General features: G+C 36.0%; 2 protein-coding genes across 4 annotated transcripts in view; both read right to left on the bottom strand.

The window, feature by feature from the left end:
• Positions 1-12,404, bottom strand: part of LOC306858345 (tubulin--tyrosine ligase-like protein 12) — a 50,238-nt gene extending 37,834 nt beyond the window's left edge. For both annotated transcript variants that reach the window (XM_079398843.1, XM_079398844.1), the window contains exons 1-4: positions 12,231-12,404; positions 11,865-12,010; positions 10,165-10,363; positions 9,405-9,564 (exon numbers count right to left, since the gene is read on the bottom strand). In XM_079398843.1, the coding sequence (XP_079254969.1) occupies positions 9,405-9,564; positions 10,165-10,363; positions 11,865-12,010; positions 12,231-12,365 (640 nt within the window). In that variant the 5' untranslated portion in view covers positions 12,366-12,404. The remainder of the gene's footprint in view (positions 1-9,404; positions 9,565-10,164; positions 10,364-11,864; positions 12,011-12,230) is intronic.
• Positions 12,405-12,703: 299 nt separating this feature from the next.
• LOC306858237 (patatin-like phospholipase domain-containing protein 2) lies at positions 12,704-24,314 on the bottom strand. 2 transcript variants are annotated; one of them, XM_079398668.1, is made up of 9 exons: positions 23,956-24,314; positions 22,176-22,408; positions 21,167-21,232; positions 17,833-18,042; positions 16,005-16,065; positions 15,711-15,911; positions 14,576-14,708; positions 14,167-14,274; positions 12,921-13,548 (listed from the first exon to the last, which is right to left on the bottom strand). In XM_079398668.1, exons 1-9 carry the CDS (start codon positions 24,140-24,142, stop codon positions 13,287-13,289), a joined length of 1,461 nt encoding a protein of 486 aa, XP_079254794.1. In that variant the 5' UTR covers positions 24,143-24,314; the 3' UTR covers positions 12,921-13,286. The 2 variants fall into 2 exon arrangements, with proteins under 2 accessions (XP_079254795.1, XP_079254794.1); XM_079398669.1 differs by lacking the exon at positions 21,167-21,232 and having other exon boundaries at positions 12,704-13,548; positions 23,956-24,275.
• Positions 24,315-24,442: the final 128 nt, after the last annotated feature.

The raw sequence follows: 24,442 nt of genomic DNA, 5'->3' as shown, positions 1-24,442 counted from the left end.
AGACCTAAGGCCTTAAAAGATGGCATATTGCCCCCAATGAAAGCCAAATCTTAAACACTTTTTACAGTACCAGTCTTTTTTTTCCTTCAACTTGGCAAATTTTATGCCATCAGCCCATTTCGTGTCAAAGTTTCTCCACCACCACAGAGGATGAGTTAAATTGGACATTGATATTAGAAATAGGCCTTGATATTAGAGGTACTACCATAAGAAAAGCTAAGGAAATAGGTTATGTAAAACTAGAAATTGTAATGCGTTAGCATGCAAAACATTACCATGCACATGTGAATAGTTTCTTGAGGGCACACAAAAAAGTTTCTTGTGTGCATGTAAAAATCAGCATTTTTATTTATTTTAGGTTATTTTAAGAAAATCAATGAAAAACCCTGAGAATTTTTTTTATTTTACAGATAACTACTATATACCAAATATAAAGCTGAAAATAATGCTGTATGAACCATTTATGTTAAAGGGTTACTCCACCCCAAAATGAAAATTGTCATTAATCATCTTATCCCCATGTTGTTCCAAACCCGTAAAAGCTTTGTTTTGTCCTCGGAACACAATTTAAGATATTTCGGATGAAAACTGGGAGGCTTGTGACTGTCCCATTGACTGCATAGTAAATAACATTGTCAAGGCCCAGAAAAGTATGAAAAGCATCGTCAGAATAGTCCATCTGCCATCAGTGGTTCAATCTGAATTTAATGAAGCGACGAGAACACTTTTTCTGCGCAAAGAAAACAAAACAATGACTTTATTCAACAATTCGTCTCCTCTGGTTCCACATAGCACCATTTTGGAGAATATCCGCTGGACACAAGCAGCATACGCTCAGTCCTTGTGCAAGACTGCCCTTGTGTAACTTCATCTCACTATATGCACATCACTGATACACCTGGACACAACTGCACAAAAACGGAAACCAAAGACACACACACACTCACACATATACTCAAGCACACATCTTACTTGTCACTATTCCTCATAATATTTATATAGGCTAATGTTTGACCGCTGAAAACTTTGATTGGATGCCTAGGACATTCTGTATGTTATTGCATGAATCTGTGTTGTATAAACATGACCCATCTTCCTTATTAAATTTGACAATATTGTGGCCGTACGTTCGCTTTCTGCATCTGCTTAATCATTCTCCCAGGATCCCATGCTGCTGCTCTACATCAAAAGGGGTTGACTCCCTGGTTCACATCTGATAACTGATAGCACTGAGACTACAAATAGTCTGAAAATGAATCTAACACGGCCTTAATCATGAAATGCTAGTTCGCAATAATCTCTCATCACTCTGTGCACCTGGCACAAAGCAGACAGCTGAAGACGCAGTCTGCACTCCATTAAGAAAATAAGTATGTTAAAGCTTGTTATCAGAGTAGTCAAGGACAGGCCATATGCACTCTGGAAAAACATCATCTAGCTGAAAACACACAGGAAGTTTTGTAACGAGCTCTGGAGTTGGGACAAAAAACTTTTTCTTTTTTCTTTTCATGTAGCAGTTCAATGAGAGAATGAATCGATTGAGTGTGCATGAGAGTTGTCTGACCGATTCAGATGATTCTGACTCCATGTGTGATTCAGAATAATTCGACAAGTTTGACTCAAGTTTGATTCATTAAAAGAAAGAAAAAAAAAAAAAAAGTTGAATTGTGTGTTATACACACTATAGCCCCTTTCACACAGAGATCCCGGAAAATACACAGGTAATGTGTTCCGGGAATCATCCCGGGATCGTTTGATTTTGGTTCATTCACACTACCAGTGATTTTCCGGAACCTGTGCGTGCGTTCACACACAACCCGCAAAGATCCCGTAAAGACACGTGACGTGACGTATAATGCACCGCGCACCATTTCACTAAACTGGCGAACAATTTCAGCTTCAACGCAGATAGTGAGGAGCTCCCTGATCGCTGCTTCATTCCAGTTTACACATTTTTCATTGTGTGAACTTTGATCTGCCTTCAAAACACCCGGTAAAAGAGTCGCATGATAACGCGCGTCATCAGCCTTTTTGGCATTGGTTCTGGCTTTTGATCACACAGAGCTCGTTCCGGGACTGAACCCGGCAAAGTTACTAGGTCCCCAACTTGGGATCGATCCCGGAATTAATCCCCGGACGGATTTGCATTCACACAGAAGGCACTCCGGCAATTTTCCGGGACCAACGTGCAGTGTGAAAGGGGCTTGTGTGTCATAAATATAAAATGTATTTTGGAAAAGACATTTATATTGAAGGAGTGGAATCCCGGATCCACTATAGTCTTCATATATATATACACATACATATACATACATATATACACATATATACATACACACACACACACACATATACACACACACACACACACACACACATACACATATATACATATATATATATTTTTTTTTTAATTGACTGAATAAAGCTACGAGTTACCATATACTAGTAGTAGACAGACACTGAAATGTATCCTGTTACTGGAATGTGCTTTTTCCTTGTTCTTGAGAAGCAAGTCTCTCCATATGTTGAACTTCTGTTTTCTCCTCAGGTTCACGGTGATTGCCCAGGTCACTGAGGCCATCAGGGCCTCTCATCTACATGACCGATGTGTACTCAGAACATTATTGGTATTGAGAAATGTGCACAGTCCTATGTCACCAGACTATTTGCCTATTCTTCTCGGTACGAAGACCGCAATGGAAATACATACATAAAAAAAAAAAAAAAAAAAAAAAAAAAAAAAAAAAAAAAAAAAAAAAGTTCCTGGGTCAAATTTTTCCAGGTACTTTTGGTGGAAAATCAGCTTAGGTTGTTTTCTATGTCTGTATGTTAAAGAATAAGCTGAATATGGTACGAGTTTCTCTCCTTTTCTCTCTCTGAGAAGCTGCACTCATTGTCTGTGTGTTTTGGGAACACTATCTGATATGCTACTCAACTTTGAAATAAATAAGTGCTTGTTATCTGTCTGTGCAAAACCAGTCTCCAGGGAAATTCGTAAACGGCACACAGGAGGGAACACATATTTTCCATAACCCTGATGTCTGGGTGGCAGATATACAGCTGGGGAGAGACACGTTGTGTGCAATGTTCCCTCTAAGCTGTGCGTGTGTGCACCAATGGCGTAAAGAAATATTATACTGCAGCAGCTGCGCACAAGCAACGAGTTGGGAAAGCCATTTGATTGTTTTCTAGTAAATGCGAAATAATTGCAATTCTCGGCCAAACCACTATAGAGTAGGAGTTGCTATAGAGTTAGAACCAGTAAATGTGGTTTACAGGTTTCATAAGGGCTTTTCACACTTGAAATTGTTATAAATGGAAATCTGTAATCACATTTCACACTGCGCATACTATACCTGGGGTTAACTGTTAATCCTGGGTATTCATTAACAGTCGTTTCACACTGTACATTCCTAAACCTTGGGTTAACGTTTTTCTTTGCATACAGGCAACCCGTTTACACGGCTTTTTCCACGTCTTTCCGGTTATTAAAAAAACAAAAGTCGCCGTGTAGTTCTTTAGCCGTTTTTAGCCTCATGAGACGCACAAAGGAAAGAAAACAAAGACTAAAATACACAATAAAAAGAAAACACGGAGCAAAGTATGTTAATATTTCTTGGAATTTCTTTTAAGTGAATAATACAGTCTCCTCTTCACTCCAGTTCACACGCTTTCCATCTTTTGACATTTCTTACTTTTCTCTCACCGGCTGCTGTTTACACAACGCGTGTTTCCTGTTACTGACGTGCCACGAGCCTCGCTGCTCAATTTCTGATTGGCTGTCTGTTGCCAAGCGTCCAGCAGCAACGTGCAAACACCGCATCGTTTCACACTGAACAAACTTAGCTCCGGAGCAGGGTTTCATAACCCCGGGTAAAAAGCGGTACTAACACAGCTTTCAAATTACAGGTGTGTAACGTTTCTCTACCCGTGGTTAAAAGCGGTGTTTAGAATGACGATAACCCGGGGTTAAGCGCAGTGTGAAAAGCCCAATAGAAAGGGAATGACGTGCGCCAAACGAGGTGCTGTAGAAATCGAATACTTTCTTTAATGGTTGCAGATGAACTAGCTCAACACGAGAGCTAACGCAAACGCAATAACATGTGAAATAAAACGGCATCACATTTTAAAGAAGAGTGGCTTGATTAAGTGGTGGAAATATCGGATGATGGGCACAGAATGGTAACAAAACTGGTACAAAAACAATGAAAAAGGTATGCAAGTGTGGTGAATCGACCTTTGAGAATTTGCATATTCAGATACATCTTATGTATTTTGAAATGTTTTAATTATTTCTTATAAGTTATTTCAATATATTAACTATGATTAATAAAATTACTTTTTATAATTATGCATCTAATCCACTATTAGGATTCTCTGTTTTTGAAATATTAATGAGAGGATGTTTAACACACATTGAGCTTAAGGACTCTTGCTATCTGACAGGTTTTATATTTATCAGAAGAGCTGTCTGAGTTTAGCACATTGGCCTTTTGTACATTTAATTGCATATCTGATCTTGGAAGGGTATAAGAAGAGAATGTACTGCACCCCTTTTTACTTTTCCTTTCATTCTCCTCTCTACTTCTCTATCTTTTTGGCTTCACTGTTCGGGTGCACCTCAAACTTAAGATCTTTTATGAAGGTTTTTATTCTCTTCATAATGTTGTTATTCATTCCAGATGAGCTTTATTAATTCTAAAATCAATTCTAGATTTATTTTAATTTTTCAGACTGTTCTAGATATGTTCGGTTTGACTTATAATGGGTCTTAACTAAACTTGTAATAACAGTTAATTTGTAGGATGCTGTCATTGCATATGATTATTAAAAATGTAATGTTTCATTTTCAAGTTGTTTTATAGTTCTCCTTTTTGGAACTTTTAAATAAATTTGCATATTCCTTCAACCCAACCGTCTGACGTGAATTCGATTTTGCATCACAGTGTCATCAGCTAGCGGGGCAGACAATCACCATTAAAAACTGTAACAATAGTTTAGAAGAGAATATTGCAGTAGTATGCATTCATTATAGCCGTGTACTCTGTATGCATAATATGGCACTTTTCTTATATGATGTAAACACTTTCTGGGTAACTAGGCCTCTTTCATTTACAATTGTGCTTGCAGAGATCTTGTTTGGATATTATCTTTGGGGTCTGTATAGGGAGAAAAGCATGGAACATAAGGTTTATTCAATACCTATTTGAGTCAAATACAATAACCTAAGGATGGTAAAATGGTAATAAACAGTTGAAACAAGCTCAGCTGATACAACTTTCATTTCATGTTTAAATTCATGTTGGATGTCGAAAATCTGGATGGGGATGCACCTAAAGCATTAGACAAGCCTTTTAAAAAAAGGCATTAAACCATGGTACTGCTGCAAAAATATTGAATAAAATGTTGAATGAATGTAAAATATGTTTTCTTTGTTCGGTTAAGAAACTTGGATCCCTGTATTGCATGTTTGCACCATCTCAAGTTCTGACAAGATCCACTCGGATGATAACTCTGGGAAACTCATTTTAAATGTAGGTTTGTCAAAAAGAAAGAATAATCTACTTGATTTTGAGAAAAAGTTTGAAAACTAGCTTACATGTGTGTGCTGACCTTCCTGAATGGTGTCATAGTGTGTGTGTGTGTGTGTGTGTGTATCTGTTTGGAGTTTTGGAATATGGCCTTCTCTATTTTTGTGTAAAAAAACACAGCAACAAACATATGTCAACATGATTCTTTTGTAATTTCATGTTTTGTCCTTACATTTATTAGGAATGTAATTGAAATTGAATCTTTGTAGAAATAAGAAAAAAGTGAAATCATATAGATCTGAGGCATGTGAACCCTTAACTTAAAGAATTACCACAATTAATCAATTCTATAGTTTTAATACATATTGTATATTAGGTTAACAGTTGAGATATTTTCTAAAATTATTATTAAAAATGTATCCCTGAAGCTATTTTTAATGATTTGACCTGTTTGAGCATACATACCTAGTTCAATATGTCTAGTTTAGTTATATTTTTGTAACAATGTTTTTGTCATCGTACCTCATACTGACCAAGGTAAAAGGCTGGTTGAATCTTTGCAGAAAGAAGAAACTTTTAAAGAAATTGATTAATACAAATTATACTTAAGATCAGTCAGAATATTTCTACAATAGGATTGAAGTGGTAGGGAACACCGTTTATTTAAAATTTAAAGCAATATTGCACTAATACAATATTTCAATAAATGTAGCACATTCAAAATGTTCACTCAGGAAAAAAAGTGAATTGACTAGCATAACATCTGGTCTGTATCTCCTCCCTCACCCCTCCCATCTCTCTGTGAGGGTTTGAAGCAGTCAGACCTTCAGTTTCACAATGGACAAGCTAAGGGTCTGTGAGTTTTTGTTTGATTCAACTTCAACTAAATGCATTGTGTAAGGATCTACCTCTTAGTGCTCTGAAAAATGTAAGGCCTGTTTTTTCTTTCACATTTATTGTTACCTAAAACTATAGTAAATGTTTTGCTGTGTTTTAGAGTCATGTTTATTTTTATATTGTGTTATATATTATAGAACTTTGTCGAAACAAGAACACACACACACACACACACATCTATTAACAGGACAGCACATTCCGGAGAAATTTGCTCTTTTCACTATCTGTGGCCGTAAAATTAATTAACAACCAGCACCGCGCCCAAGCATCCTGCTCTGCTCTACTTAACGTCTCACGAGACCCCTAAAATAAAGGATGTATGTGTGGAAAAATCTGGAATGTATTTAAAACAGGACTTCCCGGTTGTTTCTTATCACTTAAGCATAATTCAACCAGAAACAGGACGAAGACCTTGGCATCTGGAAAGGCTCGAGCACAGACCCTCCCTGATATCTCCTGACCATTAACGCATAAATTCAATGATGTAATCGACCAGGAGAGATGGTTTTACAACCAACGTTCGAGCTAATGAAATCTCCAGATCTCCACAAACGTGATAACGTGGCCCAATACTTTTGGAAATACAGTGTGTGTGTAAAGGATGGGTTGTTTTTGTTTTTTTTATGTGCGCTCAACGGATGAAGAGTGTGGGAATGGAATTTAAGGGGGATAATAACATAATAACATCACTGTCTCTTGGGAAGGTACAGAGAGTCTATTGCATTGACCTTCAAGATAAGGTTGGATACTGTTGACGCTTGAGCAGGACTAGGTGCAGAATTCAGACACCACATTGATTACAAAATCTAAGAGATATTGTTAAATAATAACTCATCTTTTTCTGTAATTAAAACTAAGTGCACCCAATTGGGAGGGGGCGCAAGCCTGGCCAGTTTGCCTTCTCTCTCACTTGGAGGGTTGTTCTTAAACCGCACCTAATTTTAAAGTATACAAAAGGGGTTTCTTTCAGAAACAGTTCAGAAACACATCTCCCGGCATTCTCAAACAAGTGTTGGTCTTCTACTGTGACTGAAACGGGCTCCCCAGTCTTTTAAAGAGTGAAGATGATGGCACGGTTCTGAGGTTGTATATTGCTCTATTACTTGGCTTGGGGTTTAGTTTTAGTGTATGCTCGAATGTGTGCATTATTCATTCATGATTATTAACTTTTATCCATTTACTCATGATCATTCTTATATTATGCACTGGTTTATGATTATTCTTCTTTAATGCGTTTATTTTTGATTATCATTGTTCTTTTATGCATTTACCTATGATCATTATCATTATTATTGATATCAGCTGTGTGTCAACAATAAACAGTTGTACTGCTTGATTAGTATGGTGTACAGACCTTTTATTGGCACCTCCTCTTGCTGATTAGCACCACATTTGTCTGACATCAGTTTTGAAAACAGAAACCATACTAAAACAATGTATTAAGATATTGCTTGGTTTTCTACGTTTTGACCAATCAAAATCCTTTTAATGATGTATTTAGTGAGCTCTGTTAGAGTATAATTGAAGCTGACTCCTGCTGATGAAACTGCAACCTTTTTTTATTCAGTAATTTTTTCTTAATTTGATTGCATCTCTGACTCCTGGTCTTCCTTCATCAAATCAGGGGCCTCATGTATAAACGTTTTCCAAGCACATATCTGGATTTATAAAAAAATAAACGGCGTAAATATGTGCGCATCGTACGGATGCTCTTGACTGTGCGTATGCACTCTTTTTCCTGGAGTAATGAAGTAAACAATGATTTTAAGTTTGTTTTCATTTTGATATACACGTTTACATTAAATATTCCACTCTCATCAATGGAGATAAGCACTGAAATTACATAAAGTCATTACACAAAATTACAAAATTATATGAATTTAGATATATTTGTAGTTGATACACTTAATCACTTTTCCTGTGGCATGCAATGTTTTAATGACAGCGATGAGTGCCATAATAATTCATGTATTTAAACTAAACTGTGGATTTCATGTTATGAGAATTTTTTTAGCGAGAACAATGATCAATGATGCACACTTTCTTCGATGTTATGGCAGACACTGCTGGATTCGGTGGTCGAACTGTCCATTGTCCGGTTTGAATAATAGCCGGTAAAGGACGGTAAGATTTGCGTGTTTCCTTTTTAAAATACTTTGTCAGTGACGCGCGAGTCCGACAATTGTATTTACACTGCAATAAATGGCTTACCTGTTTCTACTAAAAATAGCTAAAAGATGTTCACCTTTTCAGCAAAACTACATCAATTTTATTTGATTCGAGTTGTTTAAAACAATTGAAATACTATTTGGAAAGTGTAAATAATGAGGTGAAGTAAATTCTAAAATAGGCTATTTATCTGATAACTAAACAGTTTTGATTTTATGGATATTTTGATATATTCTAAAACATTCTGGATGATTTTGGCAATAAAAATTAATGTGGCATTTAGTCCGTATCTCATATTTCCTTAACGTCTTGTACCTTTGACAGTGTTAAACATGGTGTCACATGGATGGAAATACGCATGGAAATGATATGCAGATGAGGTTATGCATCGTAAAACTAGGCGTTGTAAGCTCCATATATGGTGATTTCCGGGAGGAGACGGGGTGGAGATGCATGTACGCACAATCTTCCCCTGACTGGGGTTTATAAAGGGATTTTTGCTTATGTTTTGGCGTACGTGTGCTTTTATAAATTTGAAAACTTTTATGCGTATGCAAAAACTAGCTTTTGTGCGTACGTACACTTTTAGGATTAAATCTACGAAGAGTTTTATACATGAGGCCCCTGGTCCTTGGGTTTTAACTTTAAATTCTCCTACAATATATTCTGGGTAGTGTATTCAGGGTGTCCTTGTTTGATATCTGTCCTTTCACAACATTACATTTATATTAAAAAGTTCCTGAAAGTTGTGATGCACTGAAAATGACTTTTTGCTTTGTTACGCATATTTTTGTGTATGCATACCTCCATTCTCCAGGTCTTGTAGTGGCCACAGCACTGAGTAAGCGATCTGTTGTGGAGCGTAGAACAGAGGAGCCATACAGCAAGTCGGCTGGGAAGAATGCTGAACCCGAGATCCAAATTCATCCATGATGTACCACACAGGCACCTTTTCTTCTGCAGACTGCAACATCGTCATTATCAACAAATCAAGTCCAGCAGCAACATGATATCTCAGAATGCACACTGGCAGATTAAACAAACTCAAGGATGTTTACTTTTTTACAACTCAAGGATGGTTAAATTTACTGAAAATATACTCTTACCACAAGATGTAGATGAGTTTCTTCATCAGAACAGATTTGGAGAAATTTAACATTACATCACTTGCTTTGCTGTAAATATGGACTGCCATATTTCTGTCCTAGTATGGATGACTTTTTCACTGGAGAAAGCAATATTATGGATAAAAGACTCTGTATTTTAGACTGAAGCAATTTTAGACTTTCTCACTTCACAAGACATTAATTGATGGACTGAAGTTGTGTGGATTACATGTGAATTATTGTGATGTTTTATCAGCTGTTTGGACTCATTTTGACGGCACCCATTCACTGCAGAGGATCCATTGGTAAGCAAGTGATGTAATGCTAAAATTCTCCACACGTTCTGATGAAAAAACTAACTCATTTACATATCGGGTGGTCTGACAGTGAGTAAATTTTCAACAAATATCAATTTTGAGGTGAATTACTCATTTAATAGAATTTTCTCCTTCTCTTACCCCCTGGGAAAGCTGATAGGTTTGGTTATATTTCCACATGTTGTCCAGGACCAGATCCACGATGTCCGGATCAGGTGCCTCTCCGTGAAAAGGCAAACTCATCAGACCGGCCATTCGGATCAGCAGTCCAGGAATCTCCAGCAGCTGCTGCCGGGCGCATTCCACCCTATATGTCCAGGCGTGATCTACAAGAAACACACTACAAACCAAAAGAGAGAAAAATGCATTTTCAAAATCAACAAAACCAAAAGTTCCTGATGCTCAAACAGTTGAGCATGATGCTAGCAAATGCAAAGCCATGGGTTTTAGTAAACTGAATAGTAAATAAAATTATAAAAATAACAATAACAGCAATTTAAGATGTTTATTTCCAGAAAATAAAAAGTGTTGTCTAACACTCTGATTATGCGAAAAGTATCTTATCTTAACTATTAGGGAAAGTTAGAGCCTAGTTACAGTCTCCAGCCTTCAACCTTAAGGAAGAAATGAAGTAGTTATGTTGTCGTCTTTATTACAGGATAGGGCTAGGTGATCTAGCTAAAAAGTTTGACAACATTTTTCATTTGCTCTCAAAAAACTTAAAAAGGTTCTTTCTTGCACCCATGAGAACGACAGTAGTATCATTGTTAGGTACATACAAATTTTTTGCTGAATGAAAAAACATTTTACACAAATGGAACATTTATAAAGGTACCAACATAAAACTAAATTAAAATAGTATGAGAATTAGCCTATTTTTAATAAAGTGTAAAAAGTTTACTGATCTTACTTTTTTTTTTAAATGAATAGCTCACCCAAACGATGTCAGATGAGTTTCTATTACATTAATGAGAAAATCATCTGTTAACCACATACATTTATTTTAGTGCATATGTGTTTCCTCTTTATCTGCAGTCCCCAGGAAGGATCTTCAATGTACCTTGACCTTGATATATATATATAGTGACTCTGTATTTTTCTTCCCTCTCCCCTCTTTGTCTGTGCTCCCCTCCCTTTACCACTCTCTTTGTTCCCCCCTCCCGTACGTGTTTTTCCTCTTCACTTTATGTCTTACTCCCTCCTCCCATCGGTGCTCTCGTTCTCTCTTCTGTTTGACTGTATCTCTCTTATCCTCACATATATCAATTTTATAGGGAGTTCAAATGTTCAATTGAGGATGAGGGCCTTCTAGCTTGGAGGTGACTGAGTTTAGTCTGTACTATCGACACTCGTCCAAGTGTATCCCTAATATGTCCAAAACTTCCTGAATATATTTCCATTTTTTATAATGTATATTTCTTGGCTTGTGTACAACATATGTCATCTTTTATCTTATTGGTTAGAGGGTTATTGGTTATATTTCCTACCGTAAATATATCAAAATCGATAAGAATTGCTAAGAACTTCATTTACTTCATTTGGCCAACTTTAAAGGTGATTTTCTCAATATTTAGATTTTTTTGCACCCTCAGATTCCAGATTTTCAAATAGTTGCATCTCGGCCAAATATTGTCCTATCCTAACAAACCATACATCAATGAAAATATTATTCATTCAGCTTTCAGATGATGTATAAATCTCAATTTCGAATGACTGGTTTTGTGGTCCAGGGTCACATATACATCAGATATTTTTCCTTAAACCCTTTTATCACAAATCTCTTAACATGCTTCCAATAAGATCACTGGACTGCCTCTCTAATGGCTCACTGCTGCCCTCACCTGGTGGGATCAGCAGCCTCCAGGCCATTTTCTCTGGTCACAATCACTTGATAAATCAGCTCGTCTCCAGGATTGACTGTCCGTTCATTCTCCTCATCCTCTTCTTCCACCTGCATGATCCCAAACACCTCACCAGCATCAAATACCTAAAAGAGAAAAGAAGTGGATAAACGTATCTGTCCATACCAACAGTTCAATCAGCACTGGAGTACCTGGTTTTATACAAAGAACTCCAATTCTAGTATTTTGAAGACTTCTGGTTATTATTTAAGGAAAACAAATATATTAACGTTAATGAACATTTCAAATGTCACACAAGATTATTTCCAGACACTGTCAAACTAGGACTGCTGGCTGTGTATTTACCTCACTGGCAAGCTTTAAATGCAGACTCTTCCAGTAAAGCGGAGGGATTCTCGCAGCCTTTAAAGCAGGACTGTGCTGAGAGAGGAAGAGCTGATACTCTTCATCCTCTTCTCCGTTCACATTACCGTTCTGCATCTTTGCTAGTTTTCTTTCTGACAACTCACACGTGAACCGTGCAGCGGTGCATTATGGGAAACAAGTTTAAAGGGCCAGAGCGTATATAAATAAAATAGTTTGCAAAGCGATCAAAACAATGGGAGACAATGTATTACTCTTTCAAGTTACTCTGAATTATACTGTGAATGTAGCCTACTTAGAGCCATTATTCTAACGTAAGTAACTTTCTATATAAATTAGGTTACATAAATTAATTATCTAAAAATATTCAATACAATGTAGAAAACAAACAGCCTAGAAATAAGACCAAAACCACAATAATATTACTTTAGAAAGTGAAATAAAAAGTTGTAATTAACTATAATTGTGCACATTCTTAGTTTATTCCACAGCATATCAAAAGCTTTCCATGCAAACATATCATTACTGAATTATATTTGTCTTCTAACACTTTGTCTTCTCTTGTTATAGAAAATATAAAAACATTTTATCATGTACTACTGTGTTTTAGAATTTTCATTACCAAGAAAGATTTGGTATTTGCCAAGAAAGACCAGCAAGGGGCTGTTATATGAAAGCAAATGCAAGATGCATGGCCTCAGACTCTTTATTTGATTGTACACCTCTGTGGTATGGACTTGTATGGCTCGAGGTCTCAGAGAGAAGTATTAGCACCAACTGCAAAGTAAACTCTGACATACAAACAGCGTCAATTATCAGCAAAACACAAGGTAGCCTACAGGCTAACACAACAGATCAAACACATCTTTGGTTCTGAATGGAGAAGAAAGGCACTTTTGGATAATGTCCAAAATGTTACAGGAGGAGTGTTTGACATGTCATGTATATTTACTCTCGATGCTGGATTCCAGAGTCTCTCCCACTGCCCAAATTTGCAGCATGACACGACCATAGCAGTCAGGCTGAGCATATATTGTTCTAAGCTGAAAAGGTCCTGCATTGGTCCATTTGCTTCTCTGAGTCAACAAAAAAGCACATCTGCCTAGGGGAGGCGCTTGTGTCTTTGATGGGACTGTCCCGTGGGTCGACAGAGGAAGCTGTATTGAAGTCACCCGGAAAAGTCCAGTTGTAACTATCAAGGTTGCTAGCAGAATGAGGTATGTGTCCATTGTAGTTTGAGACAGACATTTGTAAATCTACCATTGGTGGTTCACTCACACATCTTCTCAAAGGGGCACCACTGCAAAATAAACAAGAAGACATTCATGACATTGTGGAAAAACATTGATCTGTTATTGCTTATTAGACTCTAGGTATGACTTACCTTTCACATATCTATGCCAATCAATAAATTAATGTACCTGGAATTATTCAAATTTGAGATTGCTGTGTTTTGAGGTGCCATCAGAATAGACATAAAAAAAAATCTGTGGATTATTGAGATGTTTTTATATAATATAATATATAATAAAAAAAACTTGATACATGTACTATGTTAGACTAATATAGTACTACTTGCACATTACTGTTCTTTGGTTGGTTTTGATTGCTTCTATTGTCATCATTTGTAAGTCACTTCGGGACTGCTGAATGACTAAATGTAAAAGTGTCTGCTAAATGACTAAATGTAAATGTTTTTATCAGCTGTTTGGACTCTTATTCTGACGGCACCCATTCACTGCAAAGGATCCAATGGTGAGCAAGTGACGTAATGCTAAACTTCCCCAAATCTGTTCTGATGAAGAAACAAACTCAACTTGGATGGCCTGAGTGAGAGTAGATTTTCAGCATATTTTAATTTTTAGTTTACTACTCCTTTAATAGTTGCCTTGAATAATAAATAAATGAGGGATCTTACCTGCTTGTCTCTGACACTGCACCTTTCCATGCCTGCCTATAAACACCGCCTGCTACCTCAGCAAGCCAGCGCACATCTGCAGGGACTTCTGGGATCCATTCCAAAAACCTTTCAAACACAGCCGAAATTAAAAACTTGCGTGGATCCAACATTTGTGACATTCACTCAAATATTTACAGCTGTGTTGCTTAATATTGCAAACGTAATTAATTTTTTGATATAATTTTTTGCTTGATAGAAAGTTCAAACGAACAGCATTTATTTGAAATATCACTATTTTTGTAACATTACAAATATCTTAACTGTCACTTTTGATCAATTTAATGCAACCTTGCTGAACAGAATGATTTAAAGTTACATTTAAAAATATTACTGACTTTTGAATGGTAGTGTATTAAAAAATATTGACCTCTGAGCTGCCGAGTACGCTGATTCCACTGGCAGCGTGTACGGCATCAGCATGTAGGACGCCACACGTAACGGTAGGAAACCAGTCACTTGTGCCAGCAGACCCTGCTTTTCTCTGCAGGCATCGCAAAAAACTGCAAACACATGCACATAATACAGTAAGAAGTAATGCTGTCAAACAATTAATCGCGATTAATCGCATCAAAAAGAAATGGTTTTGTTTACATAATATATGAGTGTGTACTGTGTATATTTATTATGTATATATAAATACAGACGCATGTATATATTTAAGAAAAATGTTTTTATATTAAATATATTTATATATAATATACATTATATGAATATAAATATATGTAAATATTTTCAAAATATATACTGTATGTGTGTGTATTTATATATATGTAATAAATATACACAGTACACACACATATATTATGTAAACAAAAACTTTCATTTTGGATGCGATTAATTGTGATTAATCTTTTGACAGCACTAGTATGAAGTTAACAGAGTCACATTATACAGTACATTCTTAAACTTTAAAAGTACATTTAAGTATAAAGGTCTTGCACTGAGTCCGAAATTTTCATATGAGTTTTTTTTAGTGCTGTCAAGCGATTAATCGCGATTAATCGCATCCAAAATGAAAGTTTTTATTTACAAAATATATCTGTGTGTACTTTGTATATTTATTATGTATATATAAATACACACACATACACTATATATATTGAAAATATTTACATGTTTTTACATTTATATTCATATAATTTATATTATATTTAATATATAAATGTAACACATTTTTCTTAAAATATAAAATGCATGGGTATATACTTATATATACATAATAAATATACAAAGCACACACACATATATTATGTACACAAAAACTTTTCTTTTGGATGTGATTAATTGCGATTAATCGCGTAACAGCATTAGTTTTTTTTCCGTATTTGTCATCCTTTCCTATCAAAATGCTTTTTACGGGTGCGAAAATGCTGAAAATCAAACCTGATCCAAAATTTTATGATGGATGAAAGTTTCGACACAACGTGAGGTTGTATTTATTTTTTTGATGTGCGAAAGTTTCAGACTCATTGTGCAAACACCCTCTACCTTTCTTACTCTACCTTTCTTAATGGGTGTTGGCAGGTTATTGACAAGCTGTTCATCCAACCACCAGTGGTGTTTTCTCAAGAGGCGGAGTCTCCGCAGCACCCACTCTTTTGTGGTTTCCGTCACGACTGGATTCCTATTGCCTGGGCAGCAGCAGGTGGGCGTGGTCTGAATCAATGCCACATCTGCTCTTGGACACGCCGCCTGTAGCAAATCTATAAAGAGACATCACTGTTATCTTCTAAACTGCAGCACATATCAAGTTTGGCATAACACATAAATGAACATTAGAGATAAAGAGCACTCACTGTTTTCCTGGAGAAATCGGAGGGAGTCTTTATACCCGCTTTGACACATTTCTGCCAGCACCTGCCAATCACATGCACAGACATTTCATTGTGTGATAGATATGATTTAATTAGATATGTCAATTTCTTATTATGCTATATTATCACCACATCTTAGATTCAATCTTTTTGTCAACTTGTTTTCTTTCAATTAGCACAGGTTTGTGTGTCTTTTTGGAACTGATTGCTCACAAGCCTCATTGATCTGAGCTTATGCACTTAGTTTAAGTAAAAAAAAAAAAAAGCAGTATTTGTGGATAATTTTGCCAGTGTTTACTCAAAAACTGAGGTGCAAGCTCTGATCAGTAAGACCTATTATTGTAACGTAACGTGCACCAGGGAAGGCAGGAAACGGGGAGTTCCGTGAAAATAAGCTTTAATAACTCAAAGGTTCCAATAAACAAAGTTCTCAACACCAACATAACGTTAACGAAACTTTACTTAACTTTACTAAGACTCGACGAAGGTTAGAACAAAACTGAATGCTTATAAAGGAACAGGAACAAAGGAGTAAACGAGATAATTAAGGTGAATAGGATTAACTAAACAATCATTAACTAAACAAGGACAGGAACTACCAAATAAGGGCAAAAGAGAACTGAAAGGAAACTGACACGTAACAATTATATGACTGGACAAAAAATTAAAACACATCATGAGGGTTAAATGAGGCTTAGATAATTATGAAAATGAGTGATTCCAATTAAATACTGTAGGTCAAACACTATAGGGATTTTCTTACTATACTTAACTCATTTAAAATCAAACAGAAATGAAAGAAATTATCACAAGTTAAAAGATGGAAGTTACTCTTTATGATTCTTTCATTGTTACTCCACATTATATTCATATTTCTGTTTTATTTTACTCATATACTCAAGTATTATTCATTTATTCTGTTTTATTACTGTTAATTTCATTTATACTCGTATTCAATTGACGTAGTATTTTCTTTTAAGATTTGACATATAAAGGTACATCTTGTTATGATTAAAAGATGTTTACAGGATGATGGAAAAGTATTCTCAGCATTTTTTTATGCAAGGATGTTTTGCTAAAGGTGTCTTCTCATTTTTCTTAGTACTAAGTGTTCTTTTTCAAGAGCTGGTATTTGCAAAGTGCAAAATGATATTTGAAGAATGCAAAGATCTGCTGTTTCTGCTCAAAAGGTGAAAAACCACAGCCCCGTCTTTATTTTTATCTGATCTTATCTATTGCCTATTGAAGTCATGTCAACATGACCAAGTTAATTTAGGAGGAGAAAAACATTTGGCAAGACATATGTAGTGACACAATGAATAAATTCCTTTGATCAAACATAAATTTCTTGTTTTGCTGTAACAGGATGTAAGTCTATATATATTTCCAACTGACTTTTCAGGCAGCAGCTTCTTTGCTTCTGCTCACATCACATGCTCAAAAGGCCTGTGTCTTTTGACTTCTGAAGATCATTACACTTAGATTGTATTGCTCTCTTAGAAATTTTAGCAGAATATACTCAGTTTGGATTTTATATTCATTTTTACACTTTTTCTTTAATTTTAATTTTTTCAGTATGATTATGATCTGTAATTGTTATCATTTATAATTTTGTCTTCAATAAATGTTTTCAATAAAATACAATTTTACCAAAAGACTTAATCTGCCTGGTTCTCTCCGTGCATCAGAGGGCTTAAGGACAGACCAGCATTTAACAGCATGTTTTTTAAAGGCTGAATACAGTGATTGTGTAACTGCGCTGCAGCGCATGCACACCATGTGAATGTGTGTGTGTGTTTGGTGTTCTTACTTTAGGCTCTGGGGGAAACAATGCTTTGCTCAGTCTGTACATGTTGTCTAGATTCACTTGTATGCTGGTGTTTGTGAAACGCAGTTCGTGGAAGCTGGTGGAACTGTCTTTTGGACAGATGTCACTCTCTCCTGAGAATGGAGAAACGGTGATGGTGTTCTTCAGCTCGGACTGGGGCAGATTATCACTGATCCCACCATCCACATAACGCTGATGAGAGATGTGTAAAAAAAAAAAAAATGTATATCAAAGAATATATGTATTCTTTTATACGGTGCCTTCCATAAGTATTGGAACAGTAAAGACAAAATTGCTCTGTTGGCTGTGGAGTCAAGACATTTGCAAATATGATTAAAAGATAAATGAGAGAAAACTACAGAATGTCACATTTTATTATTAGCCGTTTCAACACACGTTTTACCAAATAAAAAGAACAGCACTTTTAGAGTTCATCCCACTCATTGATGTGAGCATAAGTATTGGGACCGTTGAACATAAGTGTAACAGAAGTGGCTGGACACAGATGGTAAGTATAATTGACAAATGCTTTATTGCACAGACGAGTCAAATGGAGAGATAGGCAGGAGGATAAACGGGTGAGTATGACTGTCCTTAGAAATCTTCTTGAATAATGGAGCGGAGAATTAACTGATAGTCTTGTCTTACAGGAATGCGGGAGAACAGGAGACACGTTGACGAGGCACACTTCTCAGGGAGCAGAGACGAGGGAAAACCAGGAGAATTGGATGACTGTGGAGGAACACGCAATAAGTAACACAGGTGAGTATCTTCAAGATCTGTACAGAGTCCTCTTTGCATGTACAAGACCAGACGAATGTGCTGATTGAGGTGTGTGCCTTTGTACTGGTTGGTGATGAGGTGATTGGATGCGTGACAGGTGCCGGTAATCAGAACTCAGGTGATAGTGATCGTTGTGCTTGAGTGGCGGTGGAGCCTGACCGTTCTGTGACAATAAGGCAGATATAAAAGCTATTATTTAGTTGCAGATCCCTTGCGCACAATCACAGCAGTGAGTCTGTGACCCATAGACATCACCAGACTCTCATCCTTTGAAATACTTTTCCCAGCCTTTAATGCAGCCAATTCCAATTGTTGCTTGTTTTGGGGAGTTTCTGCCTTTACTCTCCTCTTCAGCTGGAGAAATTCATGTTCAATCGGATTTAAATCTGGAGATTGACTTGGGCAATCTAAGACTTTCCATTTCTTTGCCCTTATAAACTCCTTGACTGAACTGGCAGGGTGTTTTAGGTCATTGTCCTGATGCAATATGAAGCACTTCCCAATGAATCTGGTGGCATTTTCTTGAATATTGGTGGGCAAGATGGTTTTGTACCCTTCCAAATTCATTCTGCTACTGTCATCATACATTAAGTCATCAGTAAAGTTGAGAGGGCCTGTTCCAGAGACAGCCATGCATGCCCATGCCAGGACACCACCTCCACCATGCTTTACAGATGAGACTGTATGCTTAGGATTATTTGCAGTTCCCTTTATTTTCTCCACATTTTTGCTTTCCCATCACTTAGATAAAGGTTCATCTTAGATAAAGGTTCATCTTTGTCACATCGGTCCATGAACACAGTTCCAAAACTCTTCTGGCTCACCTTTGAGCTTTTTTGCAAACTCTAATCTTGCCTTTCTATTTTTGGTGCTGGGCAGAGGTTTGCATCTCGCTGTGTAGCATCTGTAATTCTGTGTCAAAGTCTCCTGAGGACAGAGCATCACCCCAGCTTTCTGGAAGTTGTTGGTGATTTTACAGACACGTCTTTTAGGGTTCATTTTCACAGCTTTTATGATTTGTCTGTCATCAACTACTGTTGTTTTCTCAGCTGATCACTTAGAAAGACCTGTGAGGCAACTGTTCCAATACTGATGCTCACATCAGATAGAGGGATGAAACTCTAAAAGTGCTGAACGTCTTAGCTGGTAAAACATGTATGTGTTGAATCACCCAATAATAAAATGTGACATTCTGTAGTTTTGTCTCATATTCATCTTTTAATCATATTTTTAAATGACTCCACAGCCAACAGAGCAATTTTGTCTTTACTGTTCCAATACTTTTGGAGGGCACATATAGGCTTTTTATATAGTTGTACACATTTTTTTCTAAATTACAAATAGAAATATTTATAATATTAAAATAAGAAATATCACATGCAGTCTCTATTAATGTCATAAACCGAATATATAATGTTTATTATAATATAATATATATAATATAATATTCATTTTATTTGCTTAAAAGTATTTTAGCATAGTATGTCAAGATTACCACAAACTTTTCTTTCACCTCTCTTTTACTGTTCTTTTCAAGTTTGACTAACAGAACAATAAAATAATAAATGTAAATTGTAGAACCACTATTTTTATTTTTAATAACAGAACTTTAAGACCCACCTTTTTCATTAGCAATATTTAAATATTAAATGTATAATATTTAAAAATATATAAAGACACATCCAGCCTTCCTAATGATTAAATGCTAGTTATCCAGATAGCAGTAGTTTCATGATCCCTGATGGGAAATGTGTTGTTTGTAATGAGCCAATTGGGATTTGCAGGCTATTGCAAGAGTCAATGGGGCTCAGTTGAGGGTGGGCTGATCAGGACTGACCAGCAGTAAGGTGGTGGTGTGATCAGACCAAAAGACTTGCATAACAGCCTTTATTTGTCCTTTTAATAGGTCAACTTCACAGCTAAACTTTACTCAATGAACCACTTTAGTCACAGCCTAACCTACTTAAAGTTTTGATAGATTCATTAATATGGGTTTAAATTTTCAATGCAAGTCATGATAAGTAACTGGCATGTGTATGAATAAAGTATCATCTGTATTACCTAATAAAGTTGAGGAATGTAATGAAACAATTATTCCCTATAGTAACCAAATAATGAACACTACTGGGCTGTAAGTGTTAATACAAACAGAGCTGAACCTATTGTTGGTTTGACCTCTCAACTATTTCTGTGCATTGAAGTCTCCTCCCCTTTCTAAAGAACAAGTACACAATGTACAGACTGTGGGGTTGAGGGTGGGTTCATTCAGACACACTGAGTAACAGCTCAACAAGAAAATCTTGATCAAAACAATAAGCGCATTTAATTCTCTTATTGAGGCCAGTGTTAGTTCACTTTGCCCCAGTAACTGAATTCTTTGAAGTAAGTGCAATGAACTCTTGTTGCAATGTCCTAATTTTCCCATGTGAAATGATACAACTTTCCTGCCGTGTCACCTCATACAGTGCCTCATGGATTGGCTCAAGTTAAAAAATGACGTCATACCATTAAAGTTATGAACTTTATTACTTACCACGCCACGGAAGGCAGGAGGAATTAAACCACAATATACAGGAATAAAACAGCTGCAAATAAGAGCCTAGGAATGAAAAGAAAACAGAAAGCGAAAATAGAGAGAGAAAGACAGAAGCAAAACAAAGATAAAGACACTGTGTTTGTCATGAATCTGGTCCATGCATTTCCGGTTAATCACCACCAGAGGTCACCCACTCACCGCATGGACTCTTGCACTTCACTACAATCCCCATCATTCATTGCACTGACCACACACACAGCTGTTTTCACTGATTACACAGCTGATCTCGTTACAGTGTTCTAGTATTATTTATATACTATTACAGTATTTATATTATTCTGAATTAGCTTTTTTTTTTTTATTGACTTTAATTTTAAATTTTAGTTGTGTATTTCTTTTGTATTTTTTCAGTTTTTTTTTTAAATATGTAGCTTTCATTTTTTTTTATTTTATAAATTTTTAGTTTAGCTTCTAATTTTCAGGATTTTAATTTGAGCTTTTCAAGGTTTTTTTTTTTTCTGCTTTATTTCAATTATTTTATTTTATTTATTTATATATATATATATATATATATATATATAATTATATTATTATTATTTTTTCAATTGATTATTTCTAATGTATATATTAGTTATAGCTATTTTAAATTCCAAACGTAAAAAAAATGCAATTTTGCACTGATTTTGAGGGAAACCTGATTCTGCGGATTTAAACATGGTAGAATGTGTTAAATAGAGCTCCTATTGATAGCTATAACTACAATATTTAATAATTTAAATGCAAGGGGATTCGGCTGATGATTCTTGGGAACTCCTTCAATAAAATGTTACAATCTCATTTTTATGGAGAATTTATCATAAGATTAAGTTAATTAGTGTGATGTCATGTTTATGGCCCCATTAAATAATTTTCATGTAGATAAAAGTATATAAACGTGGGTTATCAGAATAATATAAAGTGGTGACAGAAAATCAAATTCTGAGTTGTTCCAAGGTAAAGCTCTAACCTGGATGAGTTCATCTTTGGAGCTGAAGTCTGACACCAGAACGTTTTGGCCGTCCATGACGCGTGTGAGGGACACACACAGTCGACCAGAGGCCAGCGAGTGTGCATCAGATGGCAGGTCACGATACAGGCCTCCGCGTATCACCTTGACTATGTTGAATGTTGGGTGCAAAGGGCCCAGATTACGCTTCCGTGCCTCCTTGGCAACATTAATGACATCTTCACAACATTTCTCTGCATCAGTGGAAAGAAACAGACACAAACGATGAATTAAGCAATACACAGGCAAGATGAAAAGGAAGTCAACATAAGATGAACAAAAAATAACTGTAATGCAGATATATTGAAAATTATTTTTTCATCTTTAATCTTGACAATACACACAATCTCTGAACCTGTAATAAACCAAAGGTTGATTAGAGACTGAATCGGCTTTCTAGTTCAGATGTTACATGAAAGTGAAAGAATGAAGTCATGCAGATATCACACAGACATGCACAAACAGCGCAGTTTACAGTTCTTGGTTGGGTACTGCAACAAGAAAACCCATAGTTTGTCATTTAACTGACACTTTCGTACAAAGTGACCCACTCTACGCTTTCTACACTTTCCACTTGTCTTCCTCTGAGTCTTGCTTAAATACACAATTGAAACAGCTCTTGGAGTACAAACACAAAGGATCAGCTACACTGTAAAAAAAAAAAAAGAAGCTGAGCCAACTTAAAAGTTTAAGGCAACCAGCTTCAGCAGATTTTTGAGTTCTCAACTCATTTTTTAGGAAATTTCACAACTTTTTGTTGTATAAACTTAAAACAAGAAGTTGAGAAAACTCAAAAATCTGCTGAAGCTGGTTGCCTTAAACTTTTTTCCCCCTTTTTTTTTTACAGTGTATTAAATGAAATGCTGTAATAAAATTCAGATAGCAGTTCAAATATTTTGGGCTTGAAACAAAGTGACATGAGGTCATGAAATAAATAAGTAAAAATAAATGCTAAATCATACTAAAATGGCTAAAACTAAAAGAATATAAACAAACAATATAAACAAATAAACAAACAAACATGAAAAAAGCATGTAACAAAATTACTGAATCTTAAATTGAAACCAGAATGAAAACTAAAAATATAAACCTAAAAGCAGATTCAAATCAATAAATGAAAATTGATAAATAAAATAGATTATATTTGTTACACACCTTTCCTACTCATAATGAATAAATACTATAATAGCATAGAAATAATACTAAAATAATACCGCCTCAACAAAAACAATGGTGTTCACAGGCACATAAACTTGATCATTTGAGCGGTTTGCTTAAATTGTTAAATGAATATTTTACATTTTATTATAATTTTGTATGCTTTTTATCCGAATAATAAATAGTTGACTATGAAACAATAGTACAATTTTCTGTACGTAGGCTATTATACGTGTATATTTTACAAAGTAAATATTTATATGTGTGAATGTGTGTCTGTGTGCATTTTGTTATTAACCATCTTTTGAGTATCTGAGAAAAAAAATGCAAGAATAATAAAAATATCTGCAAGCTACACATAAAAATATTAGTCATAAAACACTGGTGAGTTTCTATTTAACCACCACCCTACATATACCGGCTGTAGTTACTTTCCAATATTAACTTGAAGCAGAATCCAGAAATCCCCTTATCAGCAGAAACTGCAGAAGACTCAAAAAACCTAGATGTCTACTCAAAACCAGCCTTACTGAGCACCATCTAATCAGGGGTTTGAAACACAACAGTGTTGTGATCTTCATACCTAAGCATGCCTCGGTAGTGAGCACGGATGCAGTGAGAGCCCCTGCGGAGGCTCCGTAGATCTTAGTGGCCCCGCGGATCAGATAAGACGCATGCTCCAGAAGACAGCTCGCGACACCGATGTGATAGACGCCTAAAAAGCCGCATCCAGCGAACGAGAGATTCCAGCCTCCCTTTAAATCAAACATGGCTGCGGCAAAGTCTCAGGCTGCTCCTGCTCGCGCTGTAACTAATGTCATATCTTCTGTAAAGGTGTTTGCATATCTTTGTGCAGAAGGAGTGGTTGTTACTGTTGTGTGGTGTTTTGCTCTTGGAGCCAATAGAAAACTTGCCCCAGCCCAGTAGAAATAGAAACTCTGTTAACAAATTCCTAAACAGGCGGGGCTTATATATGCTGTTATGTATACAGTTCAACCTTGTCACGTGCTTGGTGCTACTTTTCTCAAGATTCATCGGGACAGCCCAATCACAATCGTTTAATTTGACGA

The sequence above is a fragment of the Barbus barbus genome (genome assembly GCF_936440315.1).
Source record: "Barbus barbus genome assembly, chromosome: 39".
Taxonomy (NCBI): Eukaryota; Metazoa; Chordata; class Actinopteri; order Cypriniformes; family Cyprinidae; genus Barbus; species Barbus barbus.
Note: the sequence above shows the minus strand (reverse complement) of the source record. Positions and strands in the feature narration are given on the sequence as shown.

What these genes read in the sequence shown, in the direction of transcription:
- LOC306858237 (XM_079398668.1), bottom strand. Translation starts at nt 24,142, where the DNA reads ATGTTTGATTTAAAGGGAGGCTGGAATCTCTCGTTCGCTGGATGCGGC. An exon ending in CTCCTGCCTTCCGTGGCGTG is followed by an intron (nt 18,043 to 21,166) that starts GTAAGTAATAAA and finishes ATCTCTCATCAG; the next exon opens with CGTTATGTGGATGGTGGGAT. An exon ending in CCGATTTCTCCAGGAAAACA is followed by an intron (nt 15,912 to 16,004) that starts GTGAGTGCTCTT and finishes GTCTCTTTATAG; the next exon opens with ATTTGCTACAGGCGGCGTGT.